Here is a 20,103-nt window from a genome sequence, read left to right as displayed (position 1 = left end):
AAATCTAGCAAAGAATTTTTATACATTTTGGTAGATTGTGTTTCCAGCAGTCCTGTTGTTGTGTGCATAACATTTTTTCAGCTCTTGAAAAAGAATAAACCATGGATTTTTTAAAAAGAAAAAAAAATCCAACACCACAGCAAGTTTGGTTCACAAGTAGGTTGATATGTTGATACCATTACAGTTTTGTCATGGCAACAGTAGAAATGGCAAAATGGCCTAGCTAATGTGCTGTGTTGTGAGTAAACCCAAAGCTAATACCATCTGCAAAAATGCCGTTATCTCTGTTCCCCAGCCTTTGGATAATACTTCTGTACCCGGTGAATTATGAATATAACAAATATTATAACAAATATTCCTATTTGCTGCACAATAATAAACATGTAAGATCCTCAAGAAATGATGACACATGCCCACTGAGCATTTTCTTTCTTCCTCATTTTTTCCTGGGTTGTATCCATACATGGCCACCTGCTCTTTCTTGTTTCATATGAAAGACTTCCCTATCCTAAGGTCCTCCCTCTGATGTGTGACCCTGGATTCCTGAAGACAAGGCCAAGGGAACACAGTTCTCTGAACATTTATTGAAGATGCTGTTGAAGCTTAGCCAAGCTGAGGTCTTTGAATGTAGGCCCAGGAAGAGACTGTCTATTGTTCATGGGCTAGATAAGTTTGGGGGAGGTTCATAGCAAGGTGATGAATTTGGAGACAATTCTCTAAAGTATTGAAAGACTTCACAAGAAGTGTAGAATTCCCTCCACATCCTTTTTACAAGGTGTGTCTTCTCAATGTCCAACACATTATCTCCTTGCCTCTCTCCCAGTTCCCATTTTGTATCACACTCCTTAAATATTAGAATTTCAAGTATTCACCAGAGGCCCTACCCCTTTGGTCCAATGATCAATGCTTATCTCATGCCGGGAGCTGCCTAGGACCAAGAAGGCTGCTTAAAACTAGGGCAAAAATGAAAAGGCGTTTCCTCATCTTCTTTGAAGAGGTAAAGAGGCTAGGGATGTGGAATACTGAATATTATGTCAGACTTTTTCAATGTGTTGGTTAGTTTTCCTGATTTTTTTTCTTCTTTGTTACAAGGGATAACTCTTAGGTGGGGAAAAGGGAAGGATATACTGAGAAATGTAGGTGGTAAAAAAAGAAATCAATAACATTTATTTCAAAAATATTTCAAACAAAAAATAGGGTAGAAGAATGATAGCTTTAGTCCCAGGATCAATAGCAATACCTAAGTAGTTCTGTTCTATGAACCCACCTACCCAGCCGAGATTTTAAGATGCTGTTTCCAAGTCTCCTAATTCAGATCCCATTGCCTGTGTATTTCTTCATATATTGTTTGAATTGAAATCCTACTAATCTATGCCTGAATACCTTGATGTTGATTCATATGGGGCCTCTCCACTTCTAAATTCCAACTCTGACCTGTTTTCTTGGACTCTAAACCTCACTGGCATATACCAGTTTGGGCTTCTCCTTCATGACTCATAACTATTCTGTCCATCCAGCCCTGCTCAGCCCTTGCTCATGGCCCCAGATGGCATGCTCTGGCAATAAGATATCCTTTTTCACCTTCTATCTCCTTGCCTCACCACCTCCTTAAACTTCCCTACACTAATAGTGGCTTTCTCCTCCATTCCCCAATGAAAATAAAAAATAAATAAAATAAATTTTTTATGATTCATATAATTGTATATAGTATACAATAATATATAATTTATGTAATTCATTTTTATATAAAAATAAAATGAATAAATAGAAAGAAAAAAATCTACCTACATTATTCTGGTCTTGAATATACTTAATAATGGGGCAGCTAGGTGGTGAAGTGGACAGAGTACCAGGCCTGGAGTCAGGAGATACTCACCAGTTGTGTGACTTTGGGCAAGTCACTTAACCCTGTTTGCCTCAGTTTTCTCATCTGCAAAATGAGCTAAAGAAGGAAATGGCAAACCACTCTAGTGTCTTTGCCAAGAAAACCCCAAATGGAGTCACAAAGAGCCGGACATGACTGAAAATGACTGAATAAGAAACTTCCTAATAAGCACAGAATAGCTCATAGGTAATCAGAAACAACGATCAACACAGAAAATCATTGTTTCATTGTAACTGACAACTGAAGTGCAAGTGTACTCCCACTTTTCCAGCTAGTGAGTTTCACTGGGCACGATTACATGGTATAGTATACATTCTGATAACATACATCTCTTTTTAATTAGTGATTTGATGTACACACACACACACACACACACACACACACACACACACCCCTAAAAACTTTCCAAAAAAAAGAGAGTTGTGTTCTACAAAGGGAACTCTGGACAACTCAGACAGGCACTCAATAGGCAAGCATTTAAAATGTTTTGTAAACCTTAAAGTGCTATAGAAATGTGAGCTATTATTATTAAACTGATAGCTTCAGCTGCAATGCCCCCTGTTTAACTGTTTTTATAAATTTCCATCTGGTTTTTTTTTATCCAGGAAAATTTAATGGCCATCTAACTTGTTAAACACACACACACACACACACAAATACAAAATTTGCTGCTGGGAAAGTATATCACAGGGACTCCCATCTCCAACCTACCCTCCCACTGCTGCCAAAATTATCTTCTTAACATCTAACGAGGTCATTTCCCTGCTCAAAAACCATTGGTGACTCTGCTGCCTCTAAGAAAGGGCCTGACATTTAAGACCCTTCATCATCTGGTTCCCACCTACTGTTGCAATGTTATTCACATTACTCCCCTCTGTGTACTTCACATTCTGGCCAAACTGGACTATTAGCTGTTCATCAAATCAGACATGCTGTTTCCTGTCTCTGAACTTTCAGGCTGTCTGCCTTACTGTGGGTAATGTCCTCTTCTTCCTTGAGGGCTCATCACCTCATTCTCTGAGGCCTTCCCTGATCTTCCCAGCTGAAAGTCATCTTTCTCCCCTCACATTGTCCCAGAGCATTTTGTCTGGATTTCTCCTTTGCCCCCATCTCACCTTACTGGTATATCACCTTACCTGGGTCCATGTTCTATCCCCAGAAGAATGTAAATTCTTTGAAGGCAGGAAGTATGCCATTTTCACTCCTTGTATACTGAGGGCCTTGTATAGAGTAGGCACTTAGTACATTTTTACTAAATTTGAATGAATTTTACAAATGATGGTTAACACACAACCCCACAAGTAGCCTACTCAACAGCCATAGTTTTATCATTGGACTGAACTTAGATAATCTGGGGAATTTCACTATTTGATAGCAGTTAGCATAGTGCCTGGCACCTAGCAGATGTTTATTTATGAATTATCATGAATTATTTATTAATGTTTATTGAACTGAATTGGTGTTATCACCAATTCTCTGTATGTGGCTCACAATACTGAAAGAACAAACGAGTTTATTTACAAGTCAATGAAAACAAACATGGTTCCCCTTAAGATAAGTGCCTTCCCTCTGAGATTATCTCCAGTTTATCCTGATTATATCTTGTTTGTACATAGTAGGCTGCATGTTGGCTCCACCATTTGACTGTAAGGACAGGGACTGTTCTTGACTTTTTTTGTACCTTCCAGTGCTTGGTACAGTGCCTGGCACACAGTAAGCACTTAATATTTGTTGATTGATGGATGATGAAAATCTTATTAATAATGCTGCCTGCCTGTGGGGAATGCTTATCCAGAGGCCTATTTGGTGCTTCTAATGTGGCTCCTCAAAACCTGTCTTTTTCTGAGCCTTTTCAGAGCCTGAGCTGAATCCCCTTGTTGATTCTTGTCTACATTGGTCTTTATGTTTCCTCTGTTCATCAGCTCAGCACTGCTGTGCCTGCAGCTCCCTGGCAGGAGCTGGATCCTCCTCTTCTTCCTGTATGTGTTGTTTGGCCTTTGGTCAGAGGTGTACTGGTGAATATTTACCAAGTAGATGTACAAACAACATACTTTGAGGTTTAACTTGCATTATTAACATTTTCTCTATCTCTTTTTGAAGTCTAGAAAATACAAAAAAAATAAAAATGAGTTCCTGATTTGTAGCATTTGCTGACTTCTAAGGTATAAATGCTCACGCTGAAAATTTAACAAGCTGGTTTAGAGCTGACTCCAGCACACTCTTACGTTTAGTTCTCAGTCCCATGCAGATGTCTCTGGTTGCTGAACGCCATGGCTGCTTCCCTCTATCTTTCAGTATTATTCCTCCTGTAGATGCCAGTGGATGGATTGTGATGTCTTCTCCAGAAGGTCTACTATGGCAGAGTTCCAGTCAGAGGTCAATCCTATAGCTATTCAGAGACATTCTACAGTCACCCCTTTTCTGGACCTCTTAGCATCCCAGCTTTGGATGCCAAATGAAGTGCCCCACAGAGCTTCTACCTAGCGTTACAGTTCTGCCCATCTCTGGCCTTACACAGAAGCAAGCCCAGTGGTCACAAAGACAATTTGTCCCTGATACCTCTGACTGGATCTGTGATCAGCAACCTCATGTTTTGTCAGAGTTATATTCAGTCTGACATCCTTTACATTCCAGCACTAGAGTGATATCTTCCCTGCCCATGTTGTTTACTTCTCATGTGTTTAGAGGCTTGGCAAAATCAATGGTTTCTCCCCTTTACCGAATTATCCCTTCTACTCTGATCCTCCCTAAATCCCTCTGGTGTCAACCATGTCAGGGTGATTCCAACCCCACAGGGCTGTATCTTCCCTCAACTCTAATTTAGGAGATAGGGCTGTTTGGGATGTATCCAATCATTCATGAAGCCAAGTACTCCCCCAGTGGCATTTAGGGAAGAGAAAATATTAGAATCTTGCCTACACTAGAAATGCTCCATTAGCAAGAGGAAGATGAGAACAGAGAGGGCCTTTGTTGTATGGGAAAGAATTCTGATGTGGAACCAGAGCTCTTGGCTCAAATCCTAACTATGATATGGATTACTTATGTGACCATGAGGAAATCACAACCCCACTGAGCTTCAGTTTCCTATAAAATGGGAATAACAATATCTGTACTAACTGATTCACAGAGTTGTTGTGAAGATCACTCTTTTTGATCCCTAAAGTGCTTAGTAAGCATAAGTTATTAGTAGAAAAAGCATCATATAGAGATCCAGGAGGAGACTTGGCTTTGAGCCCTATAATTAATTTGTTGTTTGACCTTAACCACATTTTTGTGGACTTCAGTTTATTCAGCTATAAAATTTTATGATTCTAAATGCATCATCTTTGCTTTTCAGGTCAAATAGCATTGGAGTCTATACCATGGTTTAGTCCCATAATAAAGCTATGGCTGACTTGTGGGGTGCATATTGACCACCATTTGTGAAATTCAATCAATTCAATAAACATTGAATATTGCGTACCATATGCAAAGCCCTAGGGATACAAATATAAAAAAATGGCATGGCTCTCCTGCCTTCAAGGAACTTACATGGGGGGGGGGGGCGTGAGTCATGACATAAGTCCAAATGGATAAAATACAGGTAAGATAACATAGGCACAAAGGAGATCCAGACAAAGGCGCTAGGAAAGTTTGAGGAAAAAGAGAAGACTTTAAGCTGGGGAGATCAGGAAAGACATCAGGGATGACGTAGCACCTGAATTGAGCCTTCAAGGAATACATTCCCCAGAGAGGAGTAACCAGGTCAAGTGTTTAGAGACAGCAAAAAGCACACAAAAAGCTAGAACAACTAGCAGTCTTAATTCCAGTGTTTTCCCTCTTTTAATCATTTCCTATTTATTCCATCTATAATTTGATTTGCATATATTTGTTGCATGTTGTCGCCTCTATTTAAATGCAAGCTCCTTGAGGGCAAGGACGTCTTTTGCCTTTTTTTTTTAACCTCCAGCCAAAAAAATCAATCTCCAGTTGTCCTGATCTATATCTTGCCACTGGACCCAAACAGCTCCAGAGGAGAGAATGAGCCTGGTGACTTTGCACGGCCTTCCCTCCCTTAAATCCAATTCACTTGCAAGTCATGGCATCATCTTCCTGATGTCATGGTCCTCTTTGAGAATGAAGGACAAACAACAACAACCATCTCCAGCACTTAGTAGCCTGACACATAGTAGGCACTTAATATGTGCTTGTTTAATAGAATCAAATAGTTTGGCAGGAATGTAAAGTGCACAGAGTAGGAGAATGAGCCAGAGAAGTGAGAAATTTCTCAGGGTGTACCTAGGTCCTTCGTATCACATGAGCACCTCTGATACACAAAGACTATGACAACATTTGTGATAAGCACTGTAAACTAAAGGTCATTTGGAGAATAGCCTGCACTTTATTTTAAATGCTCTTGGGCTTCTTTCTCCTGGTTAAGTACATTAAAGTGTTTGTGAAAGGAGTGGGTAGATGAGTGGGAGGACTGGGGATGTAGAATATTTCCAGTATAGCTCATCATGGTTCCATTTTCTGCAGAAGCCAAAATCTGGCAGGCAAGTGACAGGCCCTCCTTGCTATAATTGAGAGAGATATGTACACACATAGATGCAAAAATGTCAAAGCAATCTGCTTCATTAGAACAGCTAGGATTTTTTTTACATTTAATTATAGTTGAACATGCAGCATTAACCCTTTTAGTGATGGAACAAGACTGGCTAGCCCATAGGATGGTCTATTTCCAATGACAGCTGATAACAATTTGCAGAAAGTCCTAGATTTATGCTTTAAGGTTATTCCTTATATCTTTCTTTTATGGCATTGGAAAGCAAAACAAAAATATTAGCCAGAAGCAACAGGGAAAAGACAAGATTTTCTTTAAAAGATTTAAAAATTTGATAGGCTAAATTAGGAAGTGAAGCATTCAGACTTTGTTGTTCAGTTTTTCAGTCATGAACAACTCTTCATGACCCCATTGGGGGTTTTCTTGGCAAAAATACTGGAATGGTTTGTCATTTCCTTCTCCAGTTCATTTTACAGATGAGGAAACTTAGGCAAACAGGGTTAAGTGATTTGCCTAGGGTCACACAGCTACTAAGTATCTGAGGCTGGATTTGAATTCAGGAAGATGAGTCTTCCTGACTCCAGTCACTCTATCCATTGCACCACCTAGCTGTCCATAACTTACAGTTGGAAGACCTTAATTCAGATCCTGTCCCAGACACTTTCTTGTTGTGTGACCTTCAGCAAATCACTTCATTGAGGGTCACACAACAAAATATGACCTCTCTAAACCACAGTTTCCTCATCTGTAAAGAGGGGATGATAATACTACCAGCCTCACAGGGTTGTTGTAAGGATCACATGAGATAATACATTAAAGTATTTTGAAGATATTTAAATGTTGGCTAGTGTTTAGATTAAGATAAATGGGGGGGTGGAGATGGTGGAGTGAAAGCAGTGACTTGCTTGAGCTCTCCTCCAAAGCCCTCCAAATACCTGTAAAAATGGCTCTAAACAAATTCTGGAGCAGCAGAACCCACAAAAAGACAGAGTGAAACAAATTTCCAGCCCAAGATAACCTGGATGATCGATTGGAAAGGTCTACTGCACCGAGCTGGGAGAGAAACACTGTTCAGTGTGGGCGCACAGGCAAAAATCAGGCCAGAGCAAACCTGGAACAGGCCTCAGAGGACTGAATCACGGACGGCTGTAGCGGTTTCCAGACTTCTCAACCCACAAATGCCAAAGACAACTTAGAAGGTCAGTAAGAAAGATCTGTGAATGTAGTGAGAAAGAAGCTCAGTCCTAGCCCCAGTCCTGGCACAGCCCCAGGGCAGCAGCTACTTCCAGAGCTCTTGGCCCATAGACTAAAGGTGAATCAAGTGGCTGATCAGAGGGGGATTGCAGGGATCTCTTTGCTGGCACTGAGAGAGGAACCTCTTGCTTTGCCTCTGCTTGGATCTGGCTCACAGTTCTGGATGGCAGTCCTGGGGCCAGGAGGAGCAGTGGTGTGGTGGAGCTTGTAGTGGTGGTGCAGAGAGAATCCTCCTCACAGTCCCAAGGCAGAAAAGAGGGCTTGTGGTCACTCACAGACCAGAGCCCAGGCCAGGAAAGGAGTAAACACCTCACCCCGGATCATACCACCTTGGAAAAACTGAAAATTTACAGGTCCCTAGAAGTATCTCTGAAAAGTGCTGCACAAAACCCCCAAAGCTTGGGACAGTACATTCTCCACATTGGAAGCAGACCTCTACCTTAACAAAGAGTTTAAAACTCAAGTAATTGGCTGGAAACACAAGCAAATTGTGCAAAAAAAAAAAGTCAGACCATAGAGTCTTTCTCTGGTGACAAAGAAGATCAAAACATACAACCAGAAGAAGACAACAAAATCAAAGCTCCTACATCCAAAGCCTCCAAGAAAAATATGAATCGGTTCCAGGCCATGAAAGAATGCAAAAAGGATTTTGAGGAACAAGTAAGAGAAGTAGAGGAAAAACTAGGAAGAGAAATGAGAATGATGAAAGAAAATCATGAAAAACAAGTCAACAGCTTGCTAAAGGAGATGGAAAAAAAAATAACACTTTTAAAAATAGCCTAACTCAAATGGCAAAAGAGGTCCAAAAAGCCAACGAGGAGAAGAATGCCTTAAAAGGCAGGATTGGCCAGATGGAAAAGAAAGTCCAAAAGCTCACTGAAGAAAATACTTCCTTAAAAATTAGAATGGAGCAAATGGAAGCTAGTGACTTTATGAGAAATAAAGACATTGTAAAACAAAACCAAAAGAATGAAAAAATAGAAGACAATGTGAAATATCTCATTGGAAAAACAACTGACCTGGAAAACAGATCCAGGAGAGATAATTTAAAAAGATAAATTAAAGCATTTTTTAAACCATAACAATAATATATAATAGTAGTCCATGCCAAAAAAAAAAAAAAGATGACTGGACTAAGGTATATAAACCATGACCATGGAATGGAGCAAATCTAAACAGAAATTTAATCCATGAACTTTATGTCACTAGCAGCGACCAGTAACAACTGAACAAATGATTTTTGACAGAGGTGAAAGTGACAAAAGTGTCTACCACAATGCCCTACTCATGCTTTTTTTTTTGGTTTAGTCGTATTCAGTCATGTCTGACTCTTTGTGATCCCACTGAACAGGGTTTTCTTTTTTTTTAATTAATTTATTTATTTTTAGTTTTCAACAATCACTTCCTGAAGCTTCTGAGTTTTAAATTTTCTCCCCCTCTGTCTCCACTTCCCTTCCCAAGACAGTGTGCAAGCTGATATAGGCTCTACATACACATTCCTATTAAACATATGCACACATTAGTCATGTTGTAAAGAAGTAGAACCAATAGGAGGAACCACAAGAAAGAAGAAACAAAACAAAACAGAAGAAAAAAAAAGAGCAAATAATATGCTTCAATCTGCACTCAAACTCCATAGTCCTTTTTCTGAATGTGGATAGCATTTTCTATCATGAGATCTTTGGAGATGTCTTAGATCCTTGCATTGCTGAGAGGGGCTAAGTCTATCAAAGTTAGTCATCACACAACATGCCTGTTACTGTGTACAATGTTCTCCTGGTTCTCACTTCACTCAGCATCAGTCCATACAAGTCTTTCCAGGTTTTTCTGAAGTCCTCCTGCTCATCACTTCTTATAGCACAATAGTATTCCATTACCTTCCTATACCACAACTTGTTCAGCCATTCCCCAATTGATAGGCATCCTCTCAATTTCCAATTCTTTGCCATCAAAGAAAGAGCTGCTATAAATATTTTTGTACATGTGGGTCCTTTTCCCAATTTTATGATGTCTTTGGGATACAGCCCTAGAAGTGCTATTGCTGGGTCAAAGGGTATGCACATTTTTATGGCCCTTTGGGCTTAGTTCCAAATTGCTCTCCAGAATGGTTGGATCATTTCACAACTCCACCAACAATGCATTAGTGTTCCCATTTTCCCACATCTTCTCCAACATTTATCATTTTCCTGTTTTGTCACGTTAGCCAATCTGACAGGTGTGATGTGGTACCTCAGAGTTGCTTTGATTTGCATTTCTCTAATCAATAGTAATTTAAAGCATTTTTTCATATGACTATAGATAGCTTTAATTTCTTCATCTGAAAACTGCTTGTTCATATCCTTTGACCATTTATCAATTGGGGATGAACTGGGTTTTCTTGGCAAAGACACTGGAGTGGTTTTCTATTTCCTTCTTCAGCTCATTTTACATATGGGGAAACTGAGACAAACAGGGTTAAGGGGCTTTCCCAGGATCACTCAGCTAGTAAGTGTCTGAGGTCAAATTTGAACTCAGGTCTTTCAGACTCCAGGCCAAGTGTTCCACCCACTACCCTACCTAGCTGCTGTCATGATAAGTACCTAATAAATAACTAGTACATGAAATGAGAAGGCAGTTTAAATCTAGAAGGAGCCTAAGAGTAGAAATGTCAAAAAGAGCTTGTATGTATATATGTGTACATGTATGTATGTGTATGTTTTGGGGAAAGGTCAGACAGGAATATCAATCTGTTTCTTTAAGGATAAGGAAAAGGAGATTTTAAAATATCACTTATCTTCTATCCTCGAATGAGTATAAATGACTAATTAGTATACATCAATATACATGACCTCTATAAGCATTCACTTGTGTCAAACTCTAAGAATGAATACCTCTCCACTTATTGCACACTGTTAATTTTGAAAACTGATAGAGAAAATCAACTCATTTACAAAAACTCCTGGTATCCTTCCAGTCTTACTTCTTAAGGGTTAATTTCTCCATGAAGCTTTCTCCAGTTCCAATCTCCCTCATCTACACTGCTAGAGTCCAAAGTGACTCTCAAAGCATTTTATATTTTTTACAGTGGAGACAGTATTATATTTACTTTGTATTTCCTTCAGTACCCAAAGGGAACTTTATATATAAGTACTCAAGAAATATTTCCTGAATTGAATTTGCTGAAAAACTCAGTGCAGACAAAAAGTACCCCTCTTGAAAGGAAAGGGAGAAGGGAGATATAGAGAGATCATAACAATAACTGCAAAATAAAAGCCTTCAAGATTTATACAATATTATATATATGTATATATATGTATACATACATATGTACATATATATAATCATACTTGAGCCGTATGTCTATTTTTTTAGGCATTACAGGTATTACTATCTACATTTTACAAATAAAACTTCAGAGACGTTAAGCCAATTGTCCCCTGTCACACAGCTAATAAATGTCAGAGGCAAGAATCAATCTAAATCTCTGCTGACTACTAGAATGTAAGCTTCTTGAGGGCAGGGAACTATTTCACTTATATACAAAATGCCTGGTACCTAGATGATTGATTGATTCTAAGCCAGGACCCTTTCTGCTCCACTGCAATGAAATGCTTCTTTCAATCGTTTTAGACAAGAGCCTATCCAAAGCACTGAACCACAGAAAGCAGAGCAATCCAGGAAGAAATGTTTCTCAGATCCATAGAAGAGCTTATCATAATATTGACTTCAAAGTACAAGTGATAAAAGAACCATAACACCATACTTATTACTGCACAATCTAGTTTCCATTATCTAGCCTCCTATTGTTCTCCCTGACTTTCTATCATTTCCTGAATCATTTGTGCCCAGAAGAGATGAGTTTGTCTCTGTGGATTGTTGGAACTGTTTCAGTAATATGATTTTTGAGATAATGGCAGGACTGCTTCAGCAGTATTTCCTCACTAAGGGCCTGTCTATCTAATCTGTCTTTGAGAGGTAGCCAGTGATTAGCTAAGAATGTGGGTGGAACAAGCAGAAATCTGCCAGGCAAATGAAGAGTTTTCCTGATTGGTTCAGAATTAGCCTAGATTTGTAGAACTGGCAAATAAATTCAGTCCACAGCAATTAGATAAGCAAATCCAAATTTGACATGGGGTATTTTGAGAGTGAAGAAGGCAGGTAGTAACCCTGGGCCTGGAGTCATGAAGACTTGAATTCAAATTCAGTTGCACTTACTAGCTGTGTGACCCTGGGCAAGTTAATTAACCTTCTGTGCCTCAGTTTGGTCAAATGTAAAATGGGGGTAATAACAGAACCAACTACCCAGAATTGTTGTGAAGATGAAATGAGATAATATTTGTAAAGTGCTTAGCATAGTGCCTGGAACAGAGTAGGTGCTACATAAAAGTTTATTCCCTTTCCTATGAAGAAACCATCCAATTTGATGACAAAAAGGAAACAGAATGCCTTAGGGCAAATTCTCTGTCAAGAGGATAATGAGGAGCAACCTAAGTGGGGAACATTTTAGTTAAAATTAGTTTAGAAAGTCTGATTGGTCAGAAACCTAATTTTAACTAAGCTTTAATTTCAACCTCTTTCTGTGAGAGTTGGTAGAAACAGCAAAATTGAATTTTATCACTTCTTGCCTTCCTATGTTAAAATAACAAAGTAATGAGTGCCTAGGAGGAAGAGTAAGAATCTGCAAACTGGAACATTATCTCTTGGATTCTAGAAAGCTAATTATAATTTCAGGTGTTTTTCAATTACTCTGCTAAAGTAAATAAAATGTAAAAGTAGGAAGTTTCTTGAAGCATAACAGCTTTCAGATAAGATGTTTTTCCCAGTCTTACAAAACATACTGACAACACTAGACTTCATCCAGTATTATAAACAAAATTCTAAATAGAATCTAGAAGCTAAAAGGCATCCAATATTGTGTTCCTTCCAAAGTTGTTCTAATTCAATAAAAAAAAATCATGCATAGTACATTACAAGAAAGAAAAGAAGGAAGGAAGAGAGGGAGGGAAGGAGGGAACAAGGAAGGAAGAAAGAAAAAGAAAGAGAAAGAAAGAAAGAGAGATAAAGGGAGAAAAGAGAAAGGGAAGGAAGAAGTCTAGGATTGGGAAGCTTTCTTCTATATAAACTTCTAATTATTTTATACTGATAAACTTGTTTCTGAATTTGTATGTATTCCCTTCCCTTATCAATAAGCTCTTTAGAAAACATTTTTGGTAATCTATAGTGTATAATATCAGGAATAAGAAAAGAAAGAAAAGTATAATTACAGTCACACATGGTAACCACAACAAATTATGGGGGACAGGTAACTAGGTTTTAGAATTAGACGAAGCACTGAAAAAATTCAGTCCAATCCCCTCATTTCAAAGGACAGGAAACTGAGACCTAAAAGCATTAAAATGACTTGCAGAAGGTCCCACAACTAGGGAATGATTAGAACAGATCCAGATCTCAAACTTAGATCCTCTGACTCCAAATCCAGTGCTCTATCCTCCATAACAACAGTACAAGAGAGCTCAAAACCCATAGAGCCAAGCAGGCTCAGAGACCAAGAAGGTTGGGAGATTCAATGCCTAACACTGGGGTTTAAGGAGCAAGGAAACGGAGAAAATAGTGATAGAAGAAAGCCCTAGAACCCAATAAATATTCTCCTGGACTAAGGCTTTCTCCTAGGAAAGGAAATCCTTGTGAAACTGCTCAAAAGTCAGCAGCAAGACCCAGGACATAACGCTAGATCATCACAGTGTCATTAGCAATAGTTAGACAGGGGAAAAGAGTTTATTTAGCTAATTACTGGCACTTCAGATAGGAGAAGGAGTCAAACAGCACTTTTAAAATAGTTTAACATTTCCAAGGTCTCACACTCCTCCTGAAATACAATCAATATAACATAAGATTGAGGAGCAGTATGGCATAATGAGTAGCAGGAAGGGCCAGTCATGGAAACAGGAAAATCTGAGGTCAAGTCCTGCCTTTGATACATCTGGTTCTGCGACTAGGAATAAGACATTTTAATCTCTCAGTGCCCTGGGCAACTCTAAAAGACTAGAATGTATAGAGGAGTTGTTAAACTATGTCAGTTGAGGAAGTTTCTATACTGGGAATTCCTCAAAGCAATAAAATCCCACATCCCCTAAAAAAGAATATAGAAGATAGGGTTTGTTATAATGGGAATTCTTCCTGCATTGGCTAAAGTGATGCTTTGGAATAATCTATGCATTTCCAGAAAACTCAGGTTCATCCAGATTTCCAGAAAAAAGGGAAGAAATTAAGATTATAGACAGACTGAGCAAAAGAAGTGAATAGAGACAAAGAGGGGTAAGATGGAGGCAGAAAATGAGTCCAGAACTAAGTGCAGTCAGGAGCAACCCTCAGATTGTCACAAACCAGAGCCATGTGATTAGAAATTGTGAGAGCAACAAGCAAAGAGACTACAGTTGACAAGATGTCTTTTAAAAGGCAGGGAAATTGCAGGTTTGAGTTCATGCTGTGTAGTTCACCAGACAACTTGAACATGTCCAGAAAGCGTGGAAAAGGACAGGGACAGTGGAAAGCACCTAAGGAGATGGTGGGAAAAAGCAGTTACACCTCAGGGGTCTTGAAAGACTTGATTACTAGCCACACTTGTCACTTAAATGGCTTTTGTGCCCATGTAAGAGTAATCTAAATATGGCAAGGGGGGAGGAGGGGGAGAGAAAAGGAATGGAGGAAGGAAGAATAATATAAAAAACAAAGCAATTTAAAAATCATGGTAATAATGAAGTTTTTAGGGTCTCTTCCCAAAGCAAAATTATTATAAAAGCACCACCCTGGAGCTCAAAGCAGTAAACTATGTAATTATAAAAGAAACTATCAATTAGATAGCAATGTGGGAAAAAAAGTTCCCATTACACAAATCAGGGAGGAAATTCAAGTCAAATGAATTCAACAAGGGCAGTTAGGTGGCAAAGTGGATAGAGTGCTAGGCCTTGAGTTAGGAAAACTCATCTTCCTAAGTTCAAATCTGGCCTCAGACACTTACTAGCTATGTGACCCAGGGCAAATCACTTAATCTTATTTGCCTCAGTTTCCTCACCTGTAAAATGAATTGGAGAAGGAAATGGCAAACCACTCCAGTATCTTTGCCAAGAAAACCCCAAATGGAGTCACAAAGAGTCAGAAATTCAACAAATTCAACAAGAATTTATTAAACACTTAGAATGTACAATTCACTGTGGTGAGCATTTCTTTTTTTCCTTTATCTTGTGTTTATATATGCATTATGTGCATATAATATGCATGTGTGTTATGTATGTATTATGTATATTATATGTACATGTTATGTACATATGTACATGTATGTTGTATATGTATAAAATCACCTGCTTTACTTGCCTAAGAACATACTGAAAAGAAGGTCAGCATATTGGAGGCACATCTGCAGAGGGCCATATAGGAAAGAAATTAAGATCACCTTGAATTCAAAGAACAGGAGTATCTCAGGAGTTAAAATAAACCCACCAACACCCTTCCGCATATGAGCACACCCAAATATAAGGAGAAAAGAATTGCTGGCATAGGATTAATCCAGAAATGGAGAGGAAATGGTTGAGTCAGTCTGCTCCACAGGATATCCAAAGAAATCTGAAGCATGCATGGATAAGTTTATTCACGTTTGCTCTTAGTACAGGACTTGTTAAGCAGTTTGTTGGGTTTTTTTGTTTTTGTTTTTGTTTTTCTGGATATCAGGTTTTGCCTGGAAAAAAAAACCAAGGGTGTGCTATATGGAGCCATCCACTTGTAAACGAGGAAATGGCCTTTTAAACTAGCACATGAGGGATGCAGACTAGACAGAAGGATATTTGGGGCAGTGAAAATTTACTTCTGGGAAATCTCTCTCACAAAGCCTAAAAATGGAATTGATTCTCATCTGGTTCATTCTCTTCCCAGTCATCTTGAAGGTTTCACTTTCTTGCACTCTAACTTCTACCTCCAATTTAAAACTCAAGCAACCCTCCCCTCCCCACCCTTCTTAGTTGCCTCCAGGACCCTAGGCTTCTGACTGGTCAGCATTTATTTTATATAGCACAGTCCCATCACTCTATTTCTCATCCATCTTTATGCCATTTGTGTGTACCCTTCTCTCTCTCAAAATTCTTCCAACTCTGAGAACATAATCAAATCAATACCAGCATTCCTGGAAAGGACATGTCAATCAGATGTCTTATGGCTCCAACGACCATCCCTGGGACTTCCCTGGTCTCCGTACCCCTCTATCTGTCATCTTCCCTTATCAGAATGTAAGCTCCTTAAGAGAAGGAACTGGCATCCCTGCTCAGATGTATAATCCCATAATTCAGCACAATGCTTGGCACATTAATAGATGCACTCAATAAAGAAAAGCACTCAATAAGTGTGTTTTCATTCATTCACTCATTTTACAACTCATGGCCAGCTGAGAACAAACAAGCAAACAAGTAAGCATTTTTTAAGAACCTACGTACCAGGCATATACCTGAGAAATAAAACAATCCTGGTCCTCAAAAAAAGCTTACATTCTCCTAGGAGGGTACAAAATGTTTACAGATAAGTAAATACAGGATATTTATAAAACAAATGCACAATGAGTTGAAGGGCAATGATAGTGTGGGGGAATCTTAAATCAAGGAAATGAATGAGTCATCAAGGTCCTTTTAGCTCTGATTCTAGGGGAAGAAAAATAGAAAGGAAAAAAATATATCCTAGAGTACTTACCCAATTGTGGGACTAATGTTGTGGTCAAAGTGATCCTGCACAAATCGGCAAACAATGCTTGACTTTCCAACCCCAGTATCCTAGAAATTAATGAGAGCACAGATAAGTTCAAAGACTGATGAACCTAAGCTAGGGCTAAAAAGCTTTCAAGTCAGATGGCCATAGCAAATATGCTTTTAGAGGGGATTAAGAAGGAAACAAGAATTTATTTACTGCCTATTAGCACAGAGACTCTGCTGAGCACATTACAAATATTATCTTGTTTGATCTTCAAAACAACCCTGGAACATAGATGCTATTATTATCCCCATTTTATAGTCGAGGAAATGGAGACAAAGATAATTTAAGTGACTTGCCCAGGGTCACACAGCTAGCTATCCTCTGAAGCAAGATTTGAACTTAGGTCTTCCCAAAAAGAAAATTATGTCAAGCTATTTTTCCAAGAATCACTTTCAGGTCTGGAGCATATCAGTTCAAATTTCTGCATTTCTAACATTCTTTTCTTTAGCATCTAATGACTGCCCAATTACATCTCAGTCTTGTTTAATTACAAAATTTCACATCAGCTAAGTTTTCCCTATTTTTTACTCTACTAGGCAACCACTTCAAAGTTAAAGATGATAAGAAATTCAGGGGCAGCTAGCTGGTGAAGTGTATAGAGCACTGGGCCTGGAATCAGGAGGACCAAAGTTCACAGACACATGGTACCTGTGTGACCCTGGGCAAGTTGCTTCACCCCGATTGCCTCCAAAAAGAGAAAGAAAGATATTATGAGAATTCTCTTCATGAATTTTTCTTTGGGGTGACCCTTGGTAGCCAGTATCCACACAGAACTGGAAGAGATTTCAGGTGCAACCTAGCCCCACCCCATACCTAAAAAAAGTTAATTTCTAGAGCATATCCAACAAGCTATCATTCAGCTTTAGCCTGAATAACTGACCACTTAGCTTTAGCTTGAATAACTCCAATGAAAAGTGTTTGCTTTGTTCACATAATTTCCAAATATTTGCAGCACTATCTTCAGCAACAGGATAAATAAAAAAGGGACCAAGATATTAACCACCCGAAATAGCCAATTCTGTAGTCCCATTTAAAGAATATTGTTCATCACAATCAGACTTTATTTTATTTTAAAATAGAGGAAATGTGGTTTATACCTCCCCCATGTACTCTGTGATCCAATAAACTTGACTTCCTTACTGTTCCCCATCTAAGACACTCTACCTCCCAACGTGGGGCATTTTCACCGGCTGTCCCCATAATGTCTAGAATTATCTCCCTCCTCATCTCTACCTCCTGGTTTTCCAGCTTCCTTCAAGTCCTGGCTAAAATTCCACCTTCTTCAGGAAGCCTTTCATGATCTCCTTTCATTCCAAAGCCTTCCCTGCCTTGATTATGTCTCATTTATCCTGTATATAGTTTGCTTGCACATAGTTGTTAGAATGTAATCTATCCCAATAGTATATAAGCAACTTGAGGGTAGGGACTATCTTTTGCCTTTTTCTTTGTATCCCCAGTGCTTAGCACAGTGTTTAATGAATGTTTATTGATGGATTGATTTAAAAATGCTGGAGAAAATACAGACTTGGATTTTAATCTTAGATTAGACACTAGCAGTACAACATTGAGAAAGCCACTTAATGTGGTACTATGGGAAGAATAATAATATAGGATCTTTCGTTAGAGGACCTGTGTTCAAATCTGTGCTCTTGTAATTATTAGCTGTGTGATTATGGGCAAATCACTTAATTTCCTTGGTCCTCAGTTTCCTCATCTGTAAATAAGGGAGTTGGAGTAGATGACCTCTGAGGCTCCTTCCCACTCTAGAACTATGACCCTGTAACTACTCCAAGCCTCGGTTTCCTGTTTGCAAAGAGGGACAATACTCATGCTACTTACTTCAAAGTCTGTTGTAAAGGAAAGAACTCAGGAAACCCAGAAGTGCTATACAAATGCAAATTGTTATTACTATTTACTATCTATGTATCAGGGAGAGTGGGAGTTTGATGCCAACAATCCAAGACCAGTGGGGAGTAAGACAAGGGAAGGGATGATTATTTCACATTAGCTCTTCTCTGGAAGAAAAGTAAGTATAGCCCACCTGAAGGGAGGAAAGAGGAACAAAAAGGAGCATAGTGCTGGCTGAACACAGAATGAGGTTGTGTTGACGGTGGCTAACACCAGCTATCCATTAGGAGAAGTAAGGAAAGTAAAAGATAGAACAGGCTTACTCCAGGGCAACTCCCTTTTGTGGGCTCAGGGAAGTCACAACCAAAAGCTTTCAATTTGATAGATAATGGATATACTGTAGGATTTTCATCTAAGAGGAATATAAAGGAAGGGTCTTTAGGGCTTACAAAGGAAGAGAAGTGATATTACCCTCTTACTGTCTTTGGGAATAGACAGTCTAGATGTATTAGCCTTATAAGGAAGTCTGCAAGTGCCTATTTTCTAAAATTATACTTGTAGAATTACAGAGATCACTTTCCCCAGGCATCCTCCCTACCTGGTTCTTATTAAACAGAAATTCTCCAATCCCTATCAGGGTTTCCTTCCCTCTAGCTCAGGAGCCATAATAAAACTCCATTAAAAAAAAAAGTTGTTTATCTGCCGTGCACAAAATCAATGCACAGAGCTCAGAGGGGTGACAACAGTTTTTACAAACAGCTTAGAAGGTCCCAGATCAATGCTGCAGCTATTTCTGAGCTCTGTCAGGCCAGATTCCAGCTAATATCACTGTATAATATCCTATACCATGGCTCAGTTCTTTTTTCCTCTCCTTGGTGGCTGTTTTTAAAGTCATTTGTGGGTACATATATCCTTGCTATAGTTTCTTCTAAGCCAGTCCATAGAAACTGGAAACTGACTTTGTTCAGGTCAGAGGAATCATGTTACCTCATCTCTCTGAAACTGGCTCTTGCCTCCCATGGCTGGTTCCAAATGAGTCGTGACACCAGTGATCTAATGTCACCCTGAACACCATACACATTAGTTTCCATCAGCCTTGGCCCATCCATCCCTAGCTACCAGCAATGGCAAAAATGTGCCAGCTGGCAACAAGGCCAATTAGAGGGATCATGGGATTTAAAGCTACAAGACAACTTCAAGATCCTCATGTCCACCTCCCTAATTGTACAGTAAGGAAATTAAGGCTTAGAAAATATAAATGGCTCACCTGGTGAGCCATTGCTAGTAAGAAAGGGAATTAGGCTTCAAACTCAGGTCCTTTAATTCTAAATCCAGAGTTCTTTCCACTTTATCCTGTTTCTTCTTCTAAGAGGGCAAGGAAGCCATTTGACCTGGCCCTCAAGTTCAATGGAAATCTCAAATGTAAGCAGGTTAAAAAGCTATTATCATTTAATGTGGGCTAAAGGGCAGCTAAGTGATGTAATGCCAGGCCTAGAGTCAAGAAGATTCATCTTCCTGAGTTCAAATCTAGCCTCAGACACTTACTAGCTGTGTGACCCTGGGCAAGTCATTTAATCCTGTTTGCCTCAGTTTCCTCATCTGTAAAATGAACTGAGGAAGAAAATGGCCAACCACTCCAGTAACTTTGCCAAGAAAATCCCAAATGCGGTCACAAAGAGTCAGAAATTATTGCACTACAACAAAGTTATGTTAGATGGGTCTCAACCGGCCTCAACATTCCACAAAAGGTAGATTCCCACCCACCACCCATACAAAAAGGATTTTTTTAAAAAAGCATTTGAAA

The 20,103-nt window shown here is 39.1% G+C and overlaps 1 protein-coding gene across 1 annotated transcript in view; it reads right to left on the bottom strand.

Moving 5' to 3' along the window:
* RAB31 (RAB31, member RAS oncogene family) overlaps nucleotides 1–20,103 on the bottom strand; it is a 186,406-nt gene that overhangs the window by 90,012 nt on the left and 76,291 nt on the right. Inside the window, exon 2 of the mRNA XM_020985548.2 lies at nucleotides 16,392–16,471. Coding sequence (XP_020841207.1) covers nucleotides 16,392–16,471 — 80 coding nt within the window. The remainder of the gene's footprint in view (nucleotides 1–16,391; nucleotides 16,472–20,103) is intronic.

Source organism: Phascolarctos cinereus, unplaced genomic scaffold, assembly GCF_003287225.1.
Source record: "Phascolarctos cinereus isolate Bilbo 61053 unplaced genomic scaffold, phaCin_HiC Scaffold_4;HRSCAF=312, whole genome shotgun sequence".
NCBI lineage: Eukaryota > Metazoa > Chordata > Mammalia > Diprotodontia > Phascolarctidae > Phascolarctos > Phascolarctos cinereus.
This window is presented reverse-complemented; position numbering and strand designations above follow the sequence as displayed.